This window comes from Nomascus leucogenys, chromosome 22a (genome assembly GCF_006542625.1).
Source record: "Nomascus leucogenys isolate Asia chromosome 22a, Asia_NLE_v1, whole genome shotgun sequence".
Classification (NCBI taxonomy): domain Eukaryota; kingdom Metazoa; phylum Chordata; class Mammalia; order Primates; family Hylobatidae; genus Nomascus; species Nomascus leucogenys.
In genome coordinates this window covers 29,894,201-29,909,589 of record NC_044402.1, presented here as the reverse complement: position 1 = coordinate 29,909,589, position 15,389 = coordinate 29,894,201, and the positions used below count along the sequence as shown (strand labels likewise).

The window sequence follows — 15,389 nt, the reverse complement described above, 5'->3', positions numbered from 1 at the left end:
AGATAAACTGGGACTGATGTCTTGGCACACAGCAACCTAGGCAATTTGGAAAAAGGAAGTCTTTGTGAGATCTGCTCAGAAACATTTGCATTTGCTTGATTTATTTCCCCACACTATTCCTTCCCGTTCTCTCTTCCTTCATTGAAGAAAAATAGCAAAAACAAAAAAATTCTCTCAAGTTTTACCTTTCATCCCATCTCTGCTTTGAAACAGTACTGACTGCTGCCACCTGACGTATTTCATCAAAAGTGGAAGAGGCACAGTTGGGACCAGTGCTCTCTCTCCAGTCTGGGATGTGAGAATCAGCAGCACTGAGAGCTGTAGCCTGCTTCTCTCCCCTGACTTCTGACACTCCCTAAGTGGAAGACAGAGCTGCTTTTCCTCAGACCACTTGCAAGCCTCTGGGAGGCTTAGTGTCAGTTGTCTGCTTTCTCTTTTCATGATCCAAAGGGATTTAAAGTGTAAAGCTGAACCTGGGAAAGGAACAGGACAAATGGCACCTTTTAATCACTTGTAAATGATTGTCCTTCCTCTCCAGTGGTACATTGCTTGATTTACAGTGAATTTTTTTTTTTTTATAAGCTCAAGGAAATATTTAAGGCAAGTAGCTGTATTATAAGATCTAGATTTTGGCTTACATTGACACTGTTTGCCTGAGGTCCTTTAGTTAACAGACGTAAGCATTTCAAAGATTCATGATGATTCTTTGTGACAGTAATAGACTAACATCCAGATATTTGCCTTATTTTGTTTTCATCTTTTCATTCAAGAAAGAGGGGAGGCCGGGCATGGTGGCTTATGCCTGTAATTCTGGCGCTTTGGGAGGCTGAGGTGGGAGGATTGCTTGAGGCCAGGAGTTCAAGACCAGCCTGGGCAACATAGAGAAACCCTGTCTCTACAAAAAGTTGAAAACAATTAGCTGGGCATGGTGGCCCATGCCTGTAGTCCCATCAACTCAGGAGGCTGAGGTGGGAGGACTGTTTGAGCCCCAGAGGTTGAGGCTGCAATAAGCTATGGAAGCACCACTGCACTCCAGCCTGGTCAACAGAGCAAGACCTTGCCTTAAAAAAATAAAAAAAAGAAAAGAAAGAGGGGAAATGGTGGAAGAAATTACTATGGGAGTGATTTTGCTGTCCTCTTTTCTCCTCCCTCCTTCCCTCGCTCTATTTTTATTTTTAAGGCAAGTCCAAAAATATAGGTAATTTTAGTTACTGCCCAACACTTAGAAATTCATAAGATTTTTGGGTTCCCTGAGTAGATAACCCTTGTTGAAAGCTGATATAATAAACTCAAGTTCATTCTTTTTCTTTGTTTCCTCTGTTTTTTATCTCCCAATATTTTGAGCAGATTCATATTCGAAGGACCGGGGACCTTGGATAGTAAAACCAGTGGCATCTTCTAGGGGGCGAGGCGTCTACCTGATCAACAATGTAAGTATGCAGCAGATGGCAAACCTCTTTCCTCGCTTGTTCTTTCCTCCTTCACCCTTTGTATTGGTTACTAATATAGTTCCATTTCATTAAGAGCAGGTGTGCTCTTCTTAAATCTGCATTCAGAAGTGAGTTAAGGGTAGGTATGACTTGACTTGTTTGCCTTACTGGCAGGAATCTTCTGCACCAGCAGTTACTCCATGGCTAAAAAGACACTCGATCAGATTTTGGGGGAGGGCAACCTGTTGTGTCAGCAGAAAAGAGGTACCTTTTCTGCTTTTAGCATATTGTGATGTTAATTCCTACACACCAAGTATTAATTGATAGCGTACGTGTTTAGCGTCTGTTGTGAGCAGAACTGTGAGTTCTGTTCTCAAGGTTATCAAACAAGTGAGCCTTAATTTGGTATGGCATCCTCCCCACTGCTGCTGCTTCTCCTTTCTCCTCCTTCCTTCCTCTTTCCTTTCCTCTTTCTGCCCTTCTTCCTCTCATTTCTCCTCTTCTTTTTTCAAAAGCCAGCAATATCTTGATTCTTTGCAAAATTCTCATTAAAAGTTGTCTTAAATTGAATACATATACATGGTAAATAAAATCCCTACTGGTCTCACTCCCTAGACTTATAATAGTAGTTAGTAACTTTAGTTGATTTATATTTCTTTCATTGACATTACATTGTATTTGTTTATTCCCAGTTTGGCATTTATTGCATTTACATCATGTCCCATCCTCCCTTGCACATTTGTTTGATTAGTTTTTATGGGTATGTTTTAAACATTAATAACAGAGTCTCTTCAATAACTATGATTCAGTTTCTTTATTTTATCTATAAGTTGAGTAAAACATTTAAACTCAGTGGAAACAAACTCTTGGACTCCGGAGAAATGTTAGGATAGGTAGCTAGGCAGACATGAGCCGGGCATGAGAGGGCCCCCGCTACCACCAAGGAGTGTCAGGTGATCATCAGGTGATGGTCAGGTGGTTGTTAAACTGGTCTCTCTAAAATAATAATTGGTGGCAGCAGATGCCAGGGAAAGGCAGGCTCCCAACAAATAGAAAACACCTGAAGCTGCTGACCAGCCATTTCCCAGTAAGATCTCAGGAGTTGGGCGAGTAGGCTCAAGCATGTGCACTAAGAAGCAAAATGATGGAGTTTAACTGGTATATGACCTTCCTCTAGGAACACTCGACTGGTAAGGCAAAAACACTTCAAATGAGCACGTGCACAGCTGCAGCCAACACACTGTGCATGAGGCCCCTCTCAAGTGCTGGCAGGCCACTGCACATGCAGACAGCTTACCCCATGGAAAAATCAAGGGAGGAGAGATGCAAAATCCCGGAAGCATGCCAACATATGAAACCCCAAGTCTAAGGTCAAACAGGCACTTGGATCTCTCAAGTTGTCTGCTTGGCCTTCTCCCACGTGTACTTTACTTCCTTTCATTTGCGCTCTAAAACTTTTCAATAAATGTTCACTCCTGCTCTAAAACTTGCCTTGGTCTCTCACTCTGCCTTATGCCCCTCAGACAAATTCTTTCCTGCAAGGAGGCAATAAGTGAGTTGCTGCAGACCCACCCATATGAATTTGCTGCTGCTGCTGACAGACTTTGGGATTCTGAAATTTAACCAGGATTTAGGCCTGGACCTGTTTTTTATTCTTCCTCCTGGACATTTGGCAGGCACTTTCAGTCTGGAAACTGGTGTTTTTCTTTAAGGAAAGTTATCTTCTTATTTGTCTCCGCTTTTAGAACTCTTTTTTGAGGCATTCTGGATCTTTCCTTCATGTTAACTTTTCTCTCATTTTTAATTCTTTTCCCATCTTCTAGATCACAGGTTGAGGTTTATCCATTTTATTATTCATTCATCTACTGTATTTTTATATTGGGTATCATAGGTTGATTTCCAGAAACTCATATTCTGATTTGCTTTATTTTTATTTACAAATAACAACCTTTTGTTGCATAATGGATGCAGTTTGCCTGCCTGTCCTTCTGAGGATACCAATGGAAATTTTTGTAAAGTTCTCTTCTGTCCTTGAATTTTATTGGGATTGTCTTTTCCCCTGCTATTGGATTTTCTCAGTTTTGATGATCCTTACGTGTTGGGCCATATTTATGAACAAAAGACTAGACTGAATGAAACTGGCAGCTGGTCTGGGTTTCTACTGTGGTTGTGTAGGACTCTTTTCCTAATATCTTCTCCCTGGAAGAAGCTGACTGTGAATTTTGTGTAAGGGCAAAACATGTTGACTCTCAGGCTTTACTTTAGGTGGACATGGTGAGAAGCACTCCCCTTCCACCTTGCCAAAATAGAGTGGGCCGTATTGTGAATGTAGAAGAAGATTTTGGTGATTTCCCTCTTGGGCAGAGCTACCTTTCTTTTCCTTTTTGTGTGTACTGGGGATAAGGTAGCCTCAAGTTCTACTCTTCTCTATCAGATTTCTGCACCCACACGTCTCCTGGCCTCACTGTTCCAAATGCTGTGTGTTAATTATCTGATTCTGATTCCTTGGCTGATCCCTGATCTTCACGTTTGTTGACTACAAGCTTGGAAATTTGCAAGAGCCTCCTTGGGAAGATCACTCTTATCTCTTTTGGACTTTTCTGGCTTTTACTTTTTCCTAGCTTTGATATCATTTCATTCTTTTGAAAATATTCTTTCTGTCCTTCCACTGGAACTCTGGAAGGGCAGGGGTAGGTGGATATGTTGTATGTGGGACCAGAACCCTATCTTAAATTCCCCACTTGTCTTTTCACATTGAGCTGTTTGCCATATGTGTAGAAACTAACTTTCTGAGGGATCTTTCACGTTGGAAAGTCCTTAAATTCAGTCTGGACTCAAAACAGTACCATAAACAATGATGGCCAGACCCTTCATGCCAAAGAAATATAGGATCTGGTTTTGATAGAGCAACTGCTACAGCCCCAGGCATTGGCTGCAACTTCTGTTACCTGGCCTAGGCCACTCTGGAGACCTTTTACCCTGAGTCTCCTGTGACATAAGGCCATGGTCATATGCCTTGGCTCTGTCTCCTCTTGTCTCTACTCTGACCTTGGTGTTGAAGGCCCCTCTCCAACAGCTTTTCCTTCAGCTCTGTGCCAGGAGCTCCAGTGTTGTTTGAATCTCATAGACGGCACTAGTTTGGGTTTAGGTTTTAGCTGCCAAATGGAATTGCTATTGAAAGTCAGCTATGGTACAAGTTTGCTTTTTATTTTCTTAGATATGAGTCAAAAAGAATAGGATCTATTCCCAGCTCATCTGGGACTTTTTTCTTTTGGAATGCTCTTTTGCCCTAGTGATTTGTTATTTTAAAGCTAGCATCATAAAGGATAGAAAAGTTAAACTTTCCTTGGTGGAGCCGAGAACCCTGCGCCCTAACTCTTCCCTGGATGCCGAATCTCAACGGGGTGACATGTCTTTAGAGAATGTGTTTGGCAGGCTATGTAAGATTCTTTTTCTCCCTCCCACCTCTCCCTAGGCTGAATCCCTTGAGACCCCCTGCATAGATCAAAGTACTTGGCAGGACCTTTTGCCTTCCCCCTCCCTCTTTGTGAAGCTTTGGAATGAGTCTGATTCTTTTAGGTATTTAGTGGAAGTGCCAGACAGAAGCCTGGGAAGGTGCCAGGAGGCATGAGGGGAGCTGGCAACATGCGGACATAATGGGAAAATACTCCTGTTTTACCCCAAAACTGGAATTTTACTACCTTTTACCCAGACCTGCAAACCATGTTGTTAATACTCTTCCCTCTCCTTACACAAAAGGCATAACCATCCCCTCTTTTCCATGCCTGGATCTTTTCCCATGGAATATGTGACCCATTAGCCAACTGGATGAAGTAACTCTTTCCAAGGCTGCTGCCTGCTTTCCTTTTAGATTTAAGCAGGAGGGTGAGGAGAGGGAATGCTGAGGCGGAGGGTCTGGGAGCAGAACTAATGTGAGTGAGTGAGGGATTTAGGCAGTGGGGATGGAGTTGGTGTGAGGGCCAAATGAAAATATCTTCCCCTCTCTTCCCACTGGAGTGAGTGAGCCACTTACTAAAACTTCCCTATAGTAGTCATAACCTTTTGGAAACTCTCTGCAAATAGGAACTTTTACCATTACGAGAATGAGATAAAGGATAGCAAAAGCATCACTTTTATGTAACACTGAAAAGAGAAGTGTGGACCACAGATGGAAGCATCTCGGTTGGCTAATGTGGTCTCATAAGGATGTGCTCTTTAGAAATAACAGCATAAAGGAACAAAGCTGTGTTTGCTCCACTCCTTCAGTAACCATGACTAAATGCCCTATTTTCCCAATTTAGTATATTCAAATCAAGGAGAGGAAAGAATGGGTGTTTTCTGATTAAGGTATGAATTTGATTATGGAAGTCAAGTTTAGTCATTCTTGTCTCACACATGATCCATGGGAAATACAGTATTGATACATTCTCTGAGACTTTCACATGTTAGGAGAGTGTTAGGTCACTCTAGTCCCTCCTATATTTGTGAATGTAATTCTGTACTCTCTTGTTTCTGTTTGTTTATATGTTTTTATTTTAGGTTCTCTTTGTTTTTCTCATTGCTCAACAAGTATTTCAGGAGTGCCTATTGTGTTGTCACTCCTTAAAAGCTTTTGAGAAATTCTGTAATTATTATGTATCTCCTAATTTTCATAATAGTACCACTCAGTACTCTGAGTAGAATGGCATGCAGCAGGTAGTGATGAATGCTGTTGAGCTGTGGTACTTTGTAATTAGAACCACATATATTCTGTTAAATTTGCAGTAATAATAACTAATGTTTATTGAGCCTACCACTGTCCTTTCTAAACATAATCTCACTTAATCCATATATGAACCCTATGAGGTAGTTATTATTTCCTTAGTAAGTGGTAGAGTCAAGGTTGTAACTCAGGTCCAGATGATTCCAGCATAGACACTCTTAACCACTATACCATTCTCCTTTACAATGACTTAACAGATACCATGAGCTTTAACTTTAAGGTCCGTTTAGAAAGATACGTTTCCAGCCAGGCGCAGTGGCTCATGCCTGTAATCCCAGCACTTTGGGAGGCCGAGGCGGGCATATCACTTGAGGCCAGGAGTTTGAGACCAGCCTGGCCAACATGGTGAAACCCCGTCTCTACTAAAAATACAAAAATTAGCTGGGTATGGTGGCACTTGTCTGTAATCCCAGCTACTGGGGAGGCTGAGGCAGGACAGTTGTTTGAACCTGGGAAGTGGAGGTTGCAGTGAGCTAAAATCACACCATTGGACTCCAGCCTGGGCGAAGAAATGAGATGCTGTCTTAGAAAAGAAAGATGTGTTTCCAACTTTCCCAACAATTCAGATTCCTACTTTAGCATTCTTTGGGAGGCAGTTTGAGCTTTAAATTGGAATAATTTGAAATGAGTTAACTGGGGATTGATGAAAGGAAACAGGCTTGAAGATATCAAAAAGTTTTTCTTAGTTGCTCTTCAGTCTGTAACGCTGTGCAAAGAAACTATACCCAAACCTTTCTTTTCTTCTGGGAGTCTACAGTTTAATTCCCAATGCAGTTAGAAGTGAGGGATAAAGACAATAGAATACATAGTAAGGTTACCTAAATATTGTAAGGGTTTATGTTATGTGTAACTCAAAGGATAAATGTGTATGGTGAGCAAGGGAGGAGAGGAAATGGGCATGGGCATTAGATGTGTCACGGAATGATGACCACTATCAGCATATTCTCTGCTGTGGAGAAAAATTGGGTGAGTAGATATTTATTATAGCCTATAGGTTCTACTCAGTAGGAAGAGAGCTGCGATTGTTTGATTTTACGTTTACAACATAGCCTGCAGCTGTACAGTGATTGCATCAATTCTCATTGAGCAGATTCAAAATGGAGATAATACTTATGAGAAGCTGATCAAGAAATGTAAGGGAGTCAGGAAATGGTATGGATGATGAAGTTCATTAGGGATGAATCAGTAATGATGTCATTGTGTTCCTATGATGCGTAGAGATGGGTTGTGAAAGCTGTGTTCTGACTTTGAAATCGCAGCAGTGGGAAATGAGAGAGGAATCTCATTCTGACTTCAGAGCTGCTCATAGTGGTTGTGTATAATGTTATAGGTCACAAAATTATCATATGAAAAACAGTAGTATTGAGGGTAGGAAATGCATTATTATAAAGACAAACTTTTGAATTTGGGGGACAATTAAATTTGAGAGCAGAATATTGGGAAGAGGTAAGAATAATGCCTAAAAGCGAAGCCTGTGAGGAAGACTCCCTGGATTCCGTTGCTGCTCTATTGCTTATTAGCTCCGTGACTTTGAGCAGGTCTCTAACCCATTCTGATTCTTTTTTAATCTAAAATGTGGATGGTGATATACCTGCCTCATGGGGTTGGGTGAGGATTAAATGAAATAATCCTGTGAACAGACTTAGAACAGCACTTGGCACATCCACGTGTTTAGTACATCTGTTAAATTTCGTTTCTGCAAATGTTGATGGTTATTTCTGTTGCCTTTACTGTAGCTATTATCAACCTAATTATTATCACTACCACTTCCCTTTTTGGAGCCCTTTTGTCCTACATGGATTGTGGTGACTTCCAGCTTCATCTAATCATACGTGAAGGTTTTTTTTTTTTTTCTCCCAGATATTTTAATCTTGCTGTTTCCTTAATCTAGAATCCACAATAATTTCCTGCTTCCCACCATGCTAAATATAAACTCCCTTTGCCACGAGTTCAAATCCCTTTGCCAGTGGGGTACCTCCCTCCTCATTGTTTAACCATGTCTTTCATAATTTCCCAGTTCAGTCTTTTAGCCCCAGGTCTGTGAATTGGCCCACCCTGCTTTCTACTGGGCTTGGTGCATGCCATCTTCCCATGATGGGCTCCTTTCTTCTCCACTGTGTGCTTCCCAGCCTTCACCACTCATTTCTGCATCTACTCTTCTGGGACAAGTCTTCCCCGACTGGTCCCACCTGATTGGTCTGCACTTTAACTGTGTAACCTGACATCTTGTATTTATAGAAATGCTGCTTTGTGTTCTTTTAAATTCTATATTTTGCTGTTCCTCTACCTAAATATTAAACTTTTCAGGGATAGGGATTTACTGAATCTTAAATCTGCCAGGCAGAGATTATATGTGTTATGTTCATCATGGTATCCCCAGTGCCATATGCAGTGTTCACAGTACTTTTCTATTTATTGTATAAACAACTGTTTTTCATTGAAGAAATCTTTTAAAGATCTTAAATTCACTCTTTGCATACAGTTGCTTAGCAAATACCCTTAAGTGAATCAATTAAACACCTATCTCATTTTACAGAGGAAATGCTAGGATCCATTGTGGATCTGTAAATTCTCTAAACATGTTAATGAAAGCCTTCATTTAAGAATAGTAGTAGTATTTTTAAATTTCCATTATACTTTAGGGAGAAAGCAAGTTTTCATTTATTTTTAAAGTGGCTTATATTTTCTTGGCATGTGACTATTTAATATCATGTATATCATCTTTAAGGCCATTAGGCTTATTTATTTATTTATTTATTTATTATTTATTATGTGAGAGGTACTGTGTAAATTTATTTTTCCTGCATCGTAATTGGATGCCTATAGTGTTATAGAAGTGATAGTATATGGCCAACTGAATATATGGGTACCTTGGAGGAAACTTTAACCAGAATTTTAGTTTTCCACCTTACCATTTCTTTAAAGGTTAAGAACTTTGCTCCCTTATTGTAAATTAGGATTCCTGTGTATTTCTATTCTTTCATTCTTTCTCTTTACTCAATAGCCAAACCAGATTTCCCTGGAAGAGAACATTCTGGTCTCCCGTTACATTAACAACCCCCTGCTCATAGATGGTGAGTTGTGATTAGGCCCTTGACCAAATTGGGCCAGATTTTTGCTAAACTTTTTAAGTTTTTCATAGCCTTCTCTAGTAAGTCTTTATTATACTGTTGTGAAAGTCTTGACATGTGTGGCTCCAGAAAGGCAACAGGTTCCTTACCTATCTCATGGGATTTATTTGAAGGTGAAATGAGACAATATAAGAGAAAGTGCTTTATAGGTTATATAGTAATATATGTATGAAAATTGTACAGTAATTAATATATATGAAAATGATGTACACATATGCATTTTATATACATTACAGTTATATTAACGTATATATACATTATACTGTTTTTATTATGTACTATATACATAATATGTGTACGGTACAATTATGTAGTATAATTATTAGTTATCCTCCAAAGTCAAGGTGTGTGAGCAGTGTATGTTTCATCTGGAGAGGAGGAATGTTCTTTCTTTCATGTTTCTTGGTTTCGTTGTTTATTCTGTAACAGGAAACAAATGAACTTAGTTTTTTTGTGAATACAAACTTGTTTTTTTAGATTTCAAATTTGACGTGCGCCTCTATGTGCTCGTGACTTCCTATGATCCTCTTGTCATCTATCTCTATGAAGAAGGATTGGCTAGGTAAGAAGCTGTTTGGGGGTGAAGGGGTTGGATGGGTGTATTAAGAGTGGACCCATTAACAAGTTTATTAAATCAGATCATGCTATTTTCACTTGTCATTACTGCTTACAGATGCAATCCACCTCCTCAACTGCTGTGCTCTATAACATCAAAGCCACTATGCCTAAAAAGAACTTCAGAAATTAGGCTTATTTGTCTGTAGTCTCACTGCATGTCCACACATAAGGTGCGTAAACATCTTCCCCAGCACTGATCCAGGATCATATGGTATTTTCCTGCAGTGACAATTGTTATGAAGCTCCTAGGATATTAAGATAATTTGCCGTTGTTCTTCAGGATAGATGTAGAAAGAAAAATAAAATCCTACCTTTATTTTCATATTATATGCCAGGCATTTATTTTCATCCTCGCAACAACCTTTTAGTTGATGCATTTTTGCAGTTGAGGAAACAGATTTAGAGGTGGGAGAAGTGGAATGGGAATTTGACCTCATGGATCTGACTCTAGAGCTCAGGGCTCAGACAATTTCATGCCCTCTCGTATTTAGAAGGTATTAATTGAGGTTTTTTTTTCTTTCATAACATGCAAGTTACTTTACAGTGGTTGTACATACATTGTTCTCTTTTTGTTAAGGTGCTTTTTTTTTGCTTGTTTTTGAGATGGCGTGATCTCGGCTCACTGCAAGCTCCGCCTCCTGGGTTCATGCCATTCTTCTGCCTCAGCCTCCTGAGTAGCTGGGACTACAGGTGCCCCCCACCATGCCTGGCTAATTTTTTGTATTTTTAGTAGAGACGAGGTTTCACCGTGTTAGCCAGGATGGTCTCGATCTCCTGACCTCGTGATCCGCCTGCCCCAGCCTCCCAAAGTACTGGGATTACAGGTATGGGCCACCACACCTGGCCTGTTGAGGTGCTTTCTAAGTTTTAAGGTAATGTGACTTACGAGATTAAGTTCAAGTTGTTATATTTTGAAGTTTTGTTTCCTGCAGCCACAGAATTTTACAGGTAATTGTTTTCATAAACCCTTTAAATTGTTTAAAATATGTAACTACTATGCCATGTTCTTCCCCCCAACAAAACTAAATTTTTGTATTAGCCAACTAGTTTGCCCTGAAGTTCTTTTTATGCGTAGTGCCTTTGATATAGAGCAGGGGTGTCCAATCTTTTGGCTTCCCTGGGCCACATTGGAAGAAGAATTGCCTTGGGCCACACATAAAATACACTAACAATAGCTGATGAGCTTAAAAAAAATTGCAAAAAACTCATAATATTTTAAGAAAGCTTATAAATTTGTGTTGGGCCACATTCAAAGTTGTCCTGGGCTGTATGCAGCCTGTGGGCCTCAGGTTGGACAAGCTTGTTATAAAGCATAGCAGTTTAGGAGGTGATTTGCATCTGTGAGTGGTCACGACAAGCTAAAAAAGCCTGGTCTGTGTATGTTTCTGTATTTTAGAAAATGCAATTGGAAGATGGGAAATACCATGGATAAAAGAAGGCTACCTATTTATGTACAGGTGTTCTGACAAATGTTATTGTACTCTGACAACTATTATTTTAGAATGGTCTTTTAATGATTTTAGAGACTTAGTTTTTTTAAATGTATCCTATGACTTGAAATCAGTGAGAGCAGACTAACCAAACCTTCCCACTGGTGGAGCTCTATGTTCCGTTCGCCTCTAGGTGGCAGTGACAGCATTTATAAGTCCTGTCATATTCTTAACTGAGATTTTGAGTTTGAGCCCTGGGAACATTGGAGACTACCAAAACTCCCTAGTTCTGGCCTCTTGTTCCTTGAAAATTGAGAAAGGGAAGAACTGAAACATCTCGCAGTTATTAGATAAAGGGCTGGACCAGGCATCTGAACATGAGCTGACTACTAGCTCTAATCAGGTTTTTATACGAAAGAAATTGTCGATAATGTTTGTAGACACATGTGCTCTCACGCTTTGAAGTATCACTATACAAAATTAGGTATAAAAGCCTATTCCTGGCCAGGCGTGGTGGCTCACACCTGTAATTGTAGCACTTTGGGAGGCTGAGATGGGAGGATTGCCTGAGGCCAGGAGTTCAAGACCAGCTTGGTCAACATTGCGAGACCCCCATCTCATTAAAAAAAAAAAAAAAAAGCCTATTCCCTATATTATTTAGAACAAAATGATGGTAAAATACACTCCTGACTTCTCAGATATGCAAGGTGCTGAGGATTTTCAGCTTTATAATTTGAGACTTCAGACCTTTCTCTCTTTTGTGTTATGAGTTTCATCATTCTCCTTCCTCTGTTCATCCTCACCTTAACTTCTCTCCTGTGTCAAGTTTTAGAAACTGATTATGTCCTGCCAAAAATTGGACTTTGGGAATACAGAAAGAGAGGGAGGTTGTGCTTCACTGTTTCTCAAGGACATCATACCAACATGTTTTGCTTAATATTCCAAAGATATTTTCACCTACAATATTAACAACCCTCTCTATGGGTAAAATTTGGCATAATTTTAAGACCTTTCTGGTTCAGAGCACAACATGAGAACAACAGTACCAATGTTTATTATAGAATTTACTATAAATATGCAAGTGTTTGGCTACTGGTTGTGTGTTGGAAGTCAGAATCTACTGAATTAAGTATAACCCTTTTGCTTCCAGCAGAAACAAAAAAATTTATACACACACACACACAATGGATTTTTTTTCTCAGAATGATTAGAAAAACAGCTTTTAAAAAACTCAGACCAAGTAGAACCAGAAAGCCACATGAATTTTCAGGGCTTTGGTTAGGTTTACCTGAAAGTGTAGGTGAATATAAAAGCTTTATCAAAGCTTTACAAAAGCATGATGCATGGCAATATGATGCGCTATTTGCAGTAGTCCTGCGAGGGCACGTTGTTCTGTGCAGTAATTTCAATGTGCCTAAGTTCTTGTGTCTTCACTCATTATATATCTTGACATTCACTTGCTTTGTTGTAACCCTCAGAGTCTGTTCAACTACGTCGATAGTCTGTAGCATCTCCAGATCTGCAGCTTTTAGTTATCTTGGGCTACAAGTATTTTCTGTAGACATAACTGAAGATAATCAGTTTGGGATGAGATTATTGGGTTATGTTGAGGCTCAACAAGAAAAACCATAATCTTTCCTAAAGAGACGGAGCAGGAGGCAAATACAATTCATTTCCTTCTTTAGAAATGAATTCCCTTACACCCTATCGCTTCTGTTTTGGACCTCAAATTAATGCTAGGCGACAGAAAGATTAAGTTCATTTCACAAGACAGTTTTGTGATATAAGTTATTTTGTGTAAAATTTTTTACACAAAATTAAATTTGCGAAAACCCTGGTTTCTGTATAGATGAGTGTTTTCAGTTGTCCTTATTGTTTTATTAACGTAAGAAGTGGGAGAGCTCTCACTGTTTTCTTATGTGTGGATATAGTATTGAAGAAGTGTTACAATTGTCCCCCTGGTATTTGGGTGCAGCTTTTTGTGATTCTCACAGTAGCCTTCAGAGGTCCCCTATGCTTTTGAATTTTACTTGCGTGTTGCTGTTTTGCACCACCAGGGGACACTCAGTTTCCACAGAGGGGTGCTGTGCTCTACCAAAATTGTGCAGATTCTTTTTCCTGTCAGGGGTGGAATCCAAAAAGATTTTGTCCTGGATTTTACAGCTTTAGGTGGATCCAGTATTGGGTTTAGATGAGTTGACAGAGCCCTTTCTGAGATGAAGCTAATAGCCAGATTTTCACTGAAACAGGAAAAATGAAAAGTTGAAAAAAAATTAAAACAAAATGGAGTTAAAAACCAAATATGTTGCCAGAGACCCAAAGATAGGCAGCTCTAGCAACTTGGGGGGCATGCGAGTACCCATCCAGGGAGCTGAGTTCCACCCATGTGGCGGAGGTGGGAAGAGAGGATTCTGGGAAGGTCCCGGTTGGAACAGCCTTTTTTCTGCCTCAGCCATATTATTCAGTGGAAATTCAGAAAAGACCCCAAAACATTTGTACTGCCTTTCCCTTTCTCCCCACCCCCAGTTCCTTCTTCAGTAGCCTTCCTTGCTAATTAACACTGGCTCCGCAGGGATATTTACCTTTTCTCTGCTGGATTCCTGTGGTTTTGAAAGAATTCAGGTACTTGCTGGTTGCCAAGGAATTCAGATTACCTCACAGGCTGCACACTATCCAGAATCTGCCACAGCAGCAAGTAGGGGGAAGAGACACCAACAAGGGGGAGAAAACGCTTTCCAGTGCTCATTGTCACCCTCCCTGGCAGGCCCTTGCTGTTTGTGAAGTTTGAGTCATTTCTGGCTCTAAAGACAAGGGATCAGCCTGGTAATCCCCTCCCAGACGGCTCTGTAGGGCGCTGCCTAGTCACTGCAGCGCTTTGGCAGTCTCCCGGCTGCAGCTGGTTGACAGCAGATCAGAGAGCTCTTGGGCCTCTTGTTCTCTTCCATAAGATTTTTCTGGGTCAGGCCAGGATGAAACCCAGTGGCTCCTGGCAAGGCTGCCTGAGGTGCTGTCTCTTCATCATCCAGGCCTCCCTGGCTCAAAATGCCTACACCTGTTGATGGATAACTCATGTGCCACAGCGAGGGGCTCCTCGAGGCTGGCCTTCTCTTTTCTTTGTACGTTTGTAGTGAGTGTTTGTCAGAAAATATAACTACCAAAGAGGATGTTAAGCTTCTACGTCTAGAATGCCTGTGACTCTGACCATAAGAAGATATTGGTATCAAAAAAAAAGTTTTTAAGAAAACAGCAGGACAGAAAAAAAAAAAAAAGAACATGTGGGGTCATATGCTTAGAAGAACAAACTAGTTTTTGAATAGGGGAAGAGAGTTTAAAAGATCCCACTAACTCTCTGCTTTCCTTCTTGTTTTGGTCCCATATTGGTAAAGATCTTGGAGCAAGCCACTCCAGTGCAGTTTCAGTTAATGTTTGCCAAGTCCCTACCATATGCGAAACATTGAAATCTTTTCTTCACACAGACATTCAGACTTTTAGACAAATTATTACCATTGTCTTGATTCTCAGTGAGAAACATTAGAAAGTGAAAAGGAAATGTAACTTATGATTTAAAAATTTATTGTCAAAGATATTGTCCAGAACAATTCATATTTGTTTTCAGTGTGGTTAAAAAAGGCAGAGGGGGCGACAAATAGTTCTATATTCATAATAGGCTGCAAAATAGTACCTAGGGTTTCAAATTTAGCAAAGAAAGTAGGAACTCCCCCACCTTTTGTTAGCTTTAAAGGTCAAGGCCTTAAAGGTCTGTTGTGAGAACTTTGCTAAATCTTGATCTCATTAAGAGGGAGATTCAAGACTCCATCGTGTCAATTTTGGTCTGCATTAGGATAAGTGCGGTCATGTAGTCATGTGCTTTATAACAATGGGCAAGGAAGGACCACAGATACTATGGTTGTCCCATAAGATTGTAATGGGACAACAATCTTAATCTGAAAAATTTCTGTCACCTAGTGACATTGTAACATCATAACACAATGTATTACTTTTTCTATGTTTGGATACA

At 40.1% G+C, this 15,389-nt stretch overlaps 1 protein-coding gene across 6 annotated transcripts in view; it reads left to right on the top strand.

Moving 5' to 3' along the window:
- Positions 1-15,389, top strand: part of TTLL5 (tubulin tyrosine ligase like 5) — a 297,166-nt gene that overhangs the window by 36,689 nt on the left and 245,088 nt on the right. For all 6 annotated transcript variants that reach the window (XM_003260781.3, XM_030803999.1, XM_030803998.1 and 3 more), the window contains exons 7-9: positions 1,348-1,430; positions 9,197-9,266; positions 9,801-9,885. In XM_003260781.3, coding sequence (XP_003260829.2) covers positions 1,348-1,430; positions 9,197-9,266; positions 9,801-9,885 — 238 coding nt within the window. The remainder of the gene's footprint in view (positions 1-1,347; positions 1,431-9,196; positions 9,267-9,800; positions 9,886-15,389) is intronic.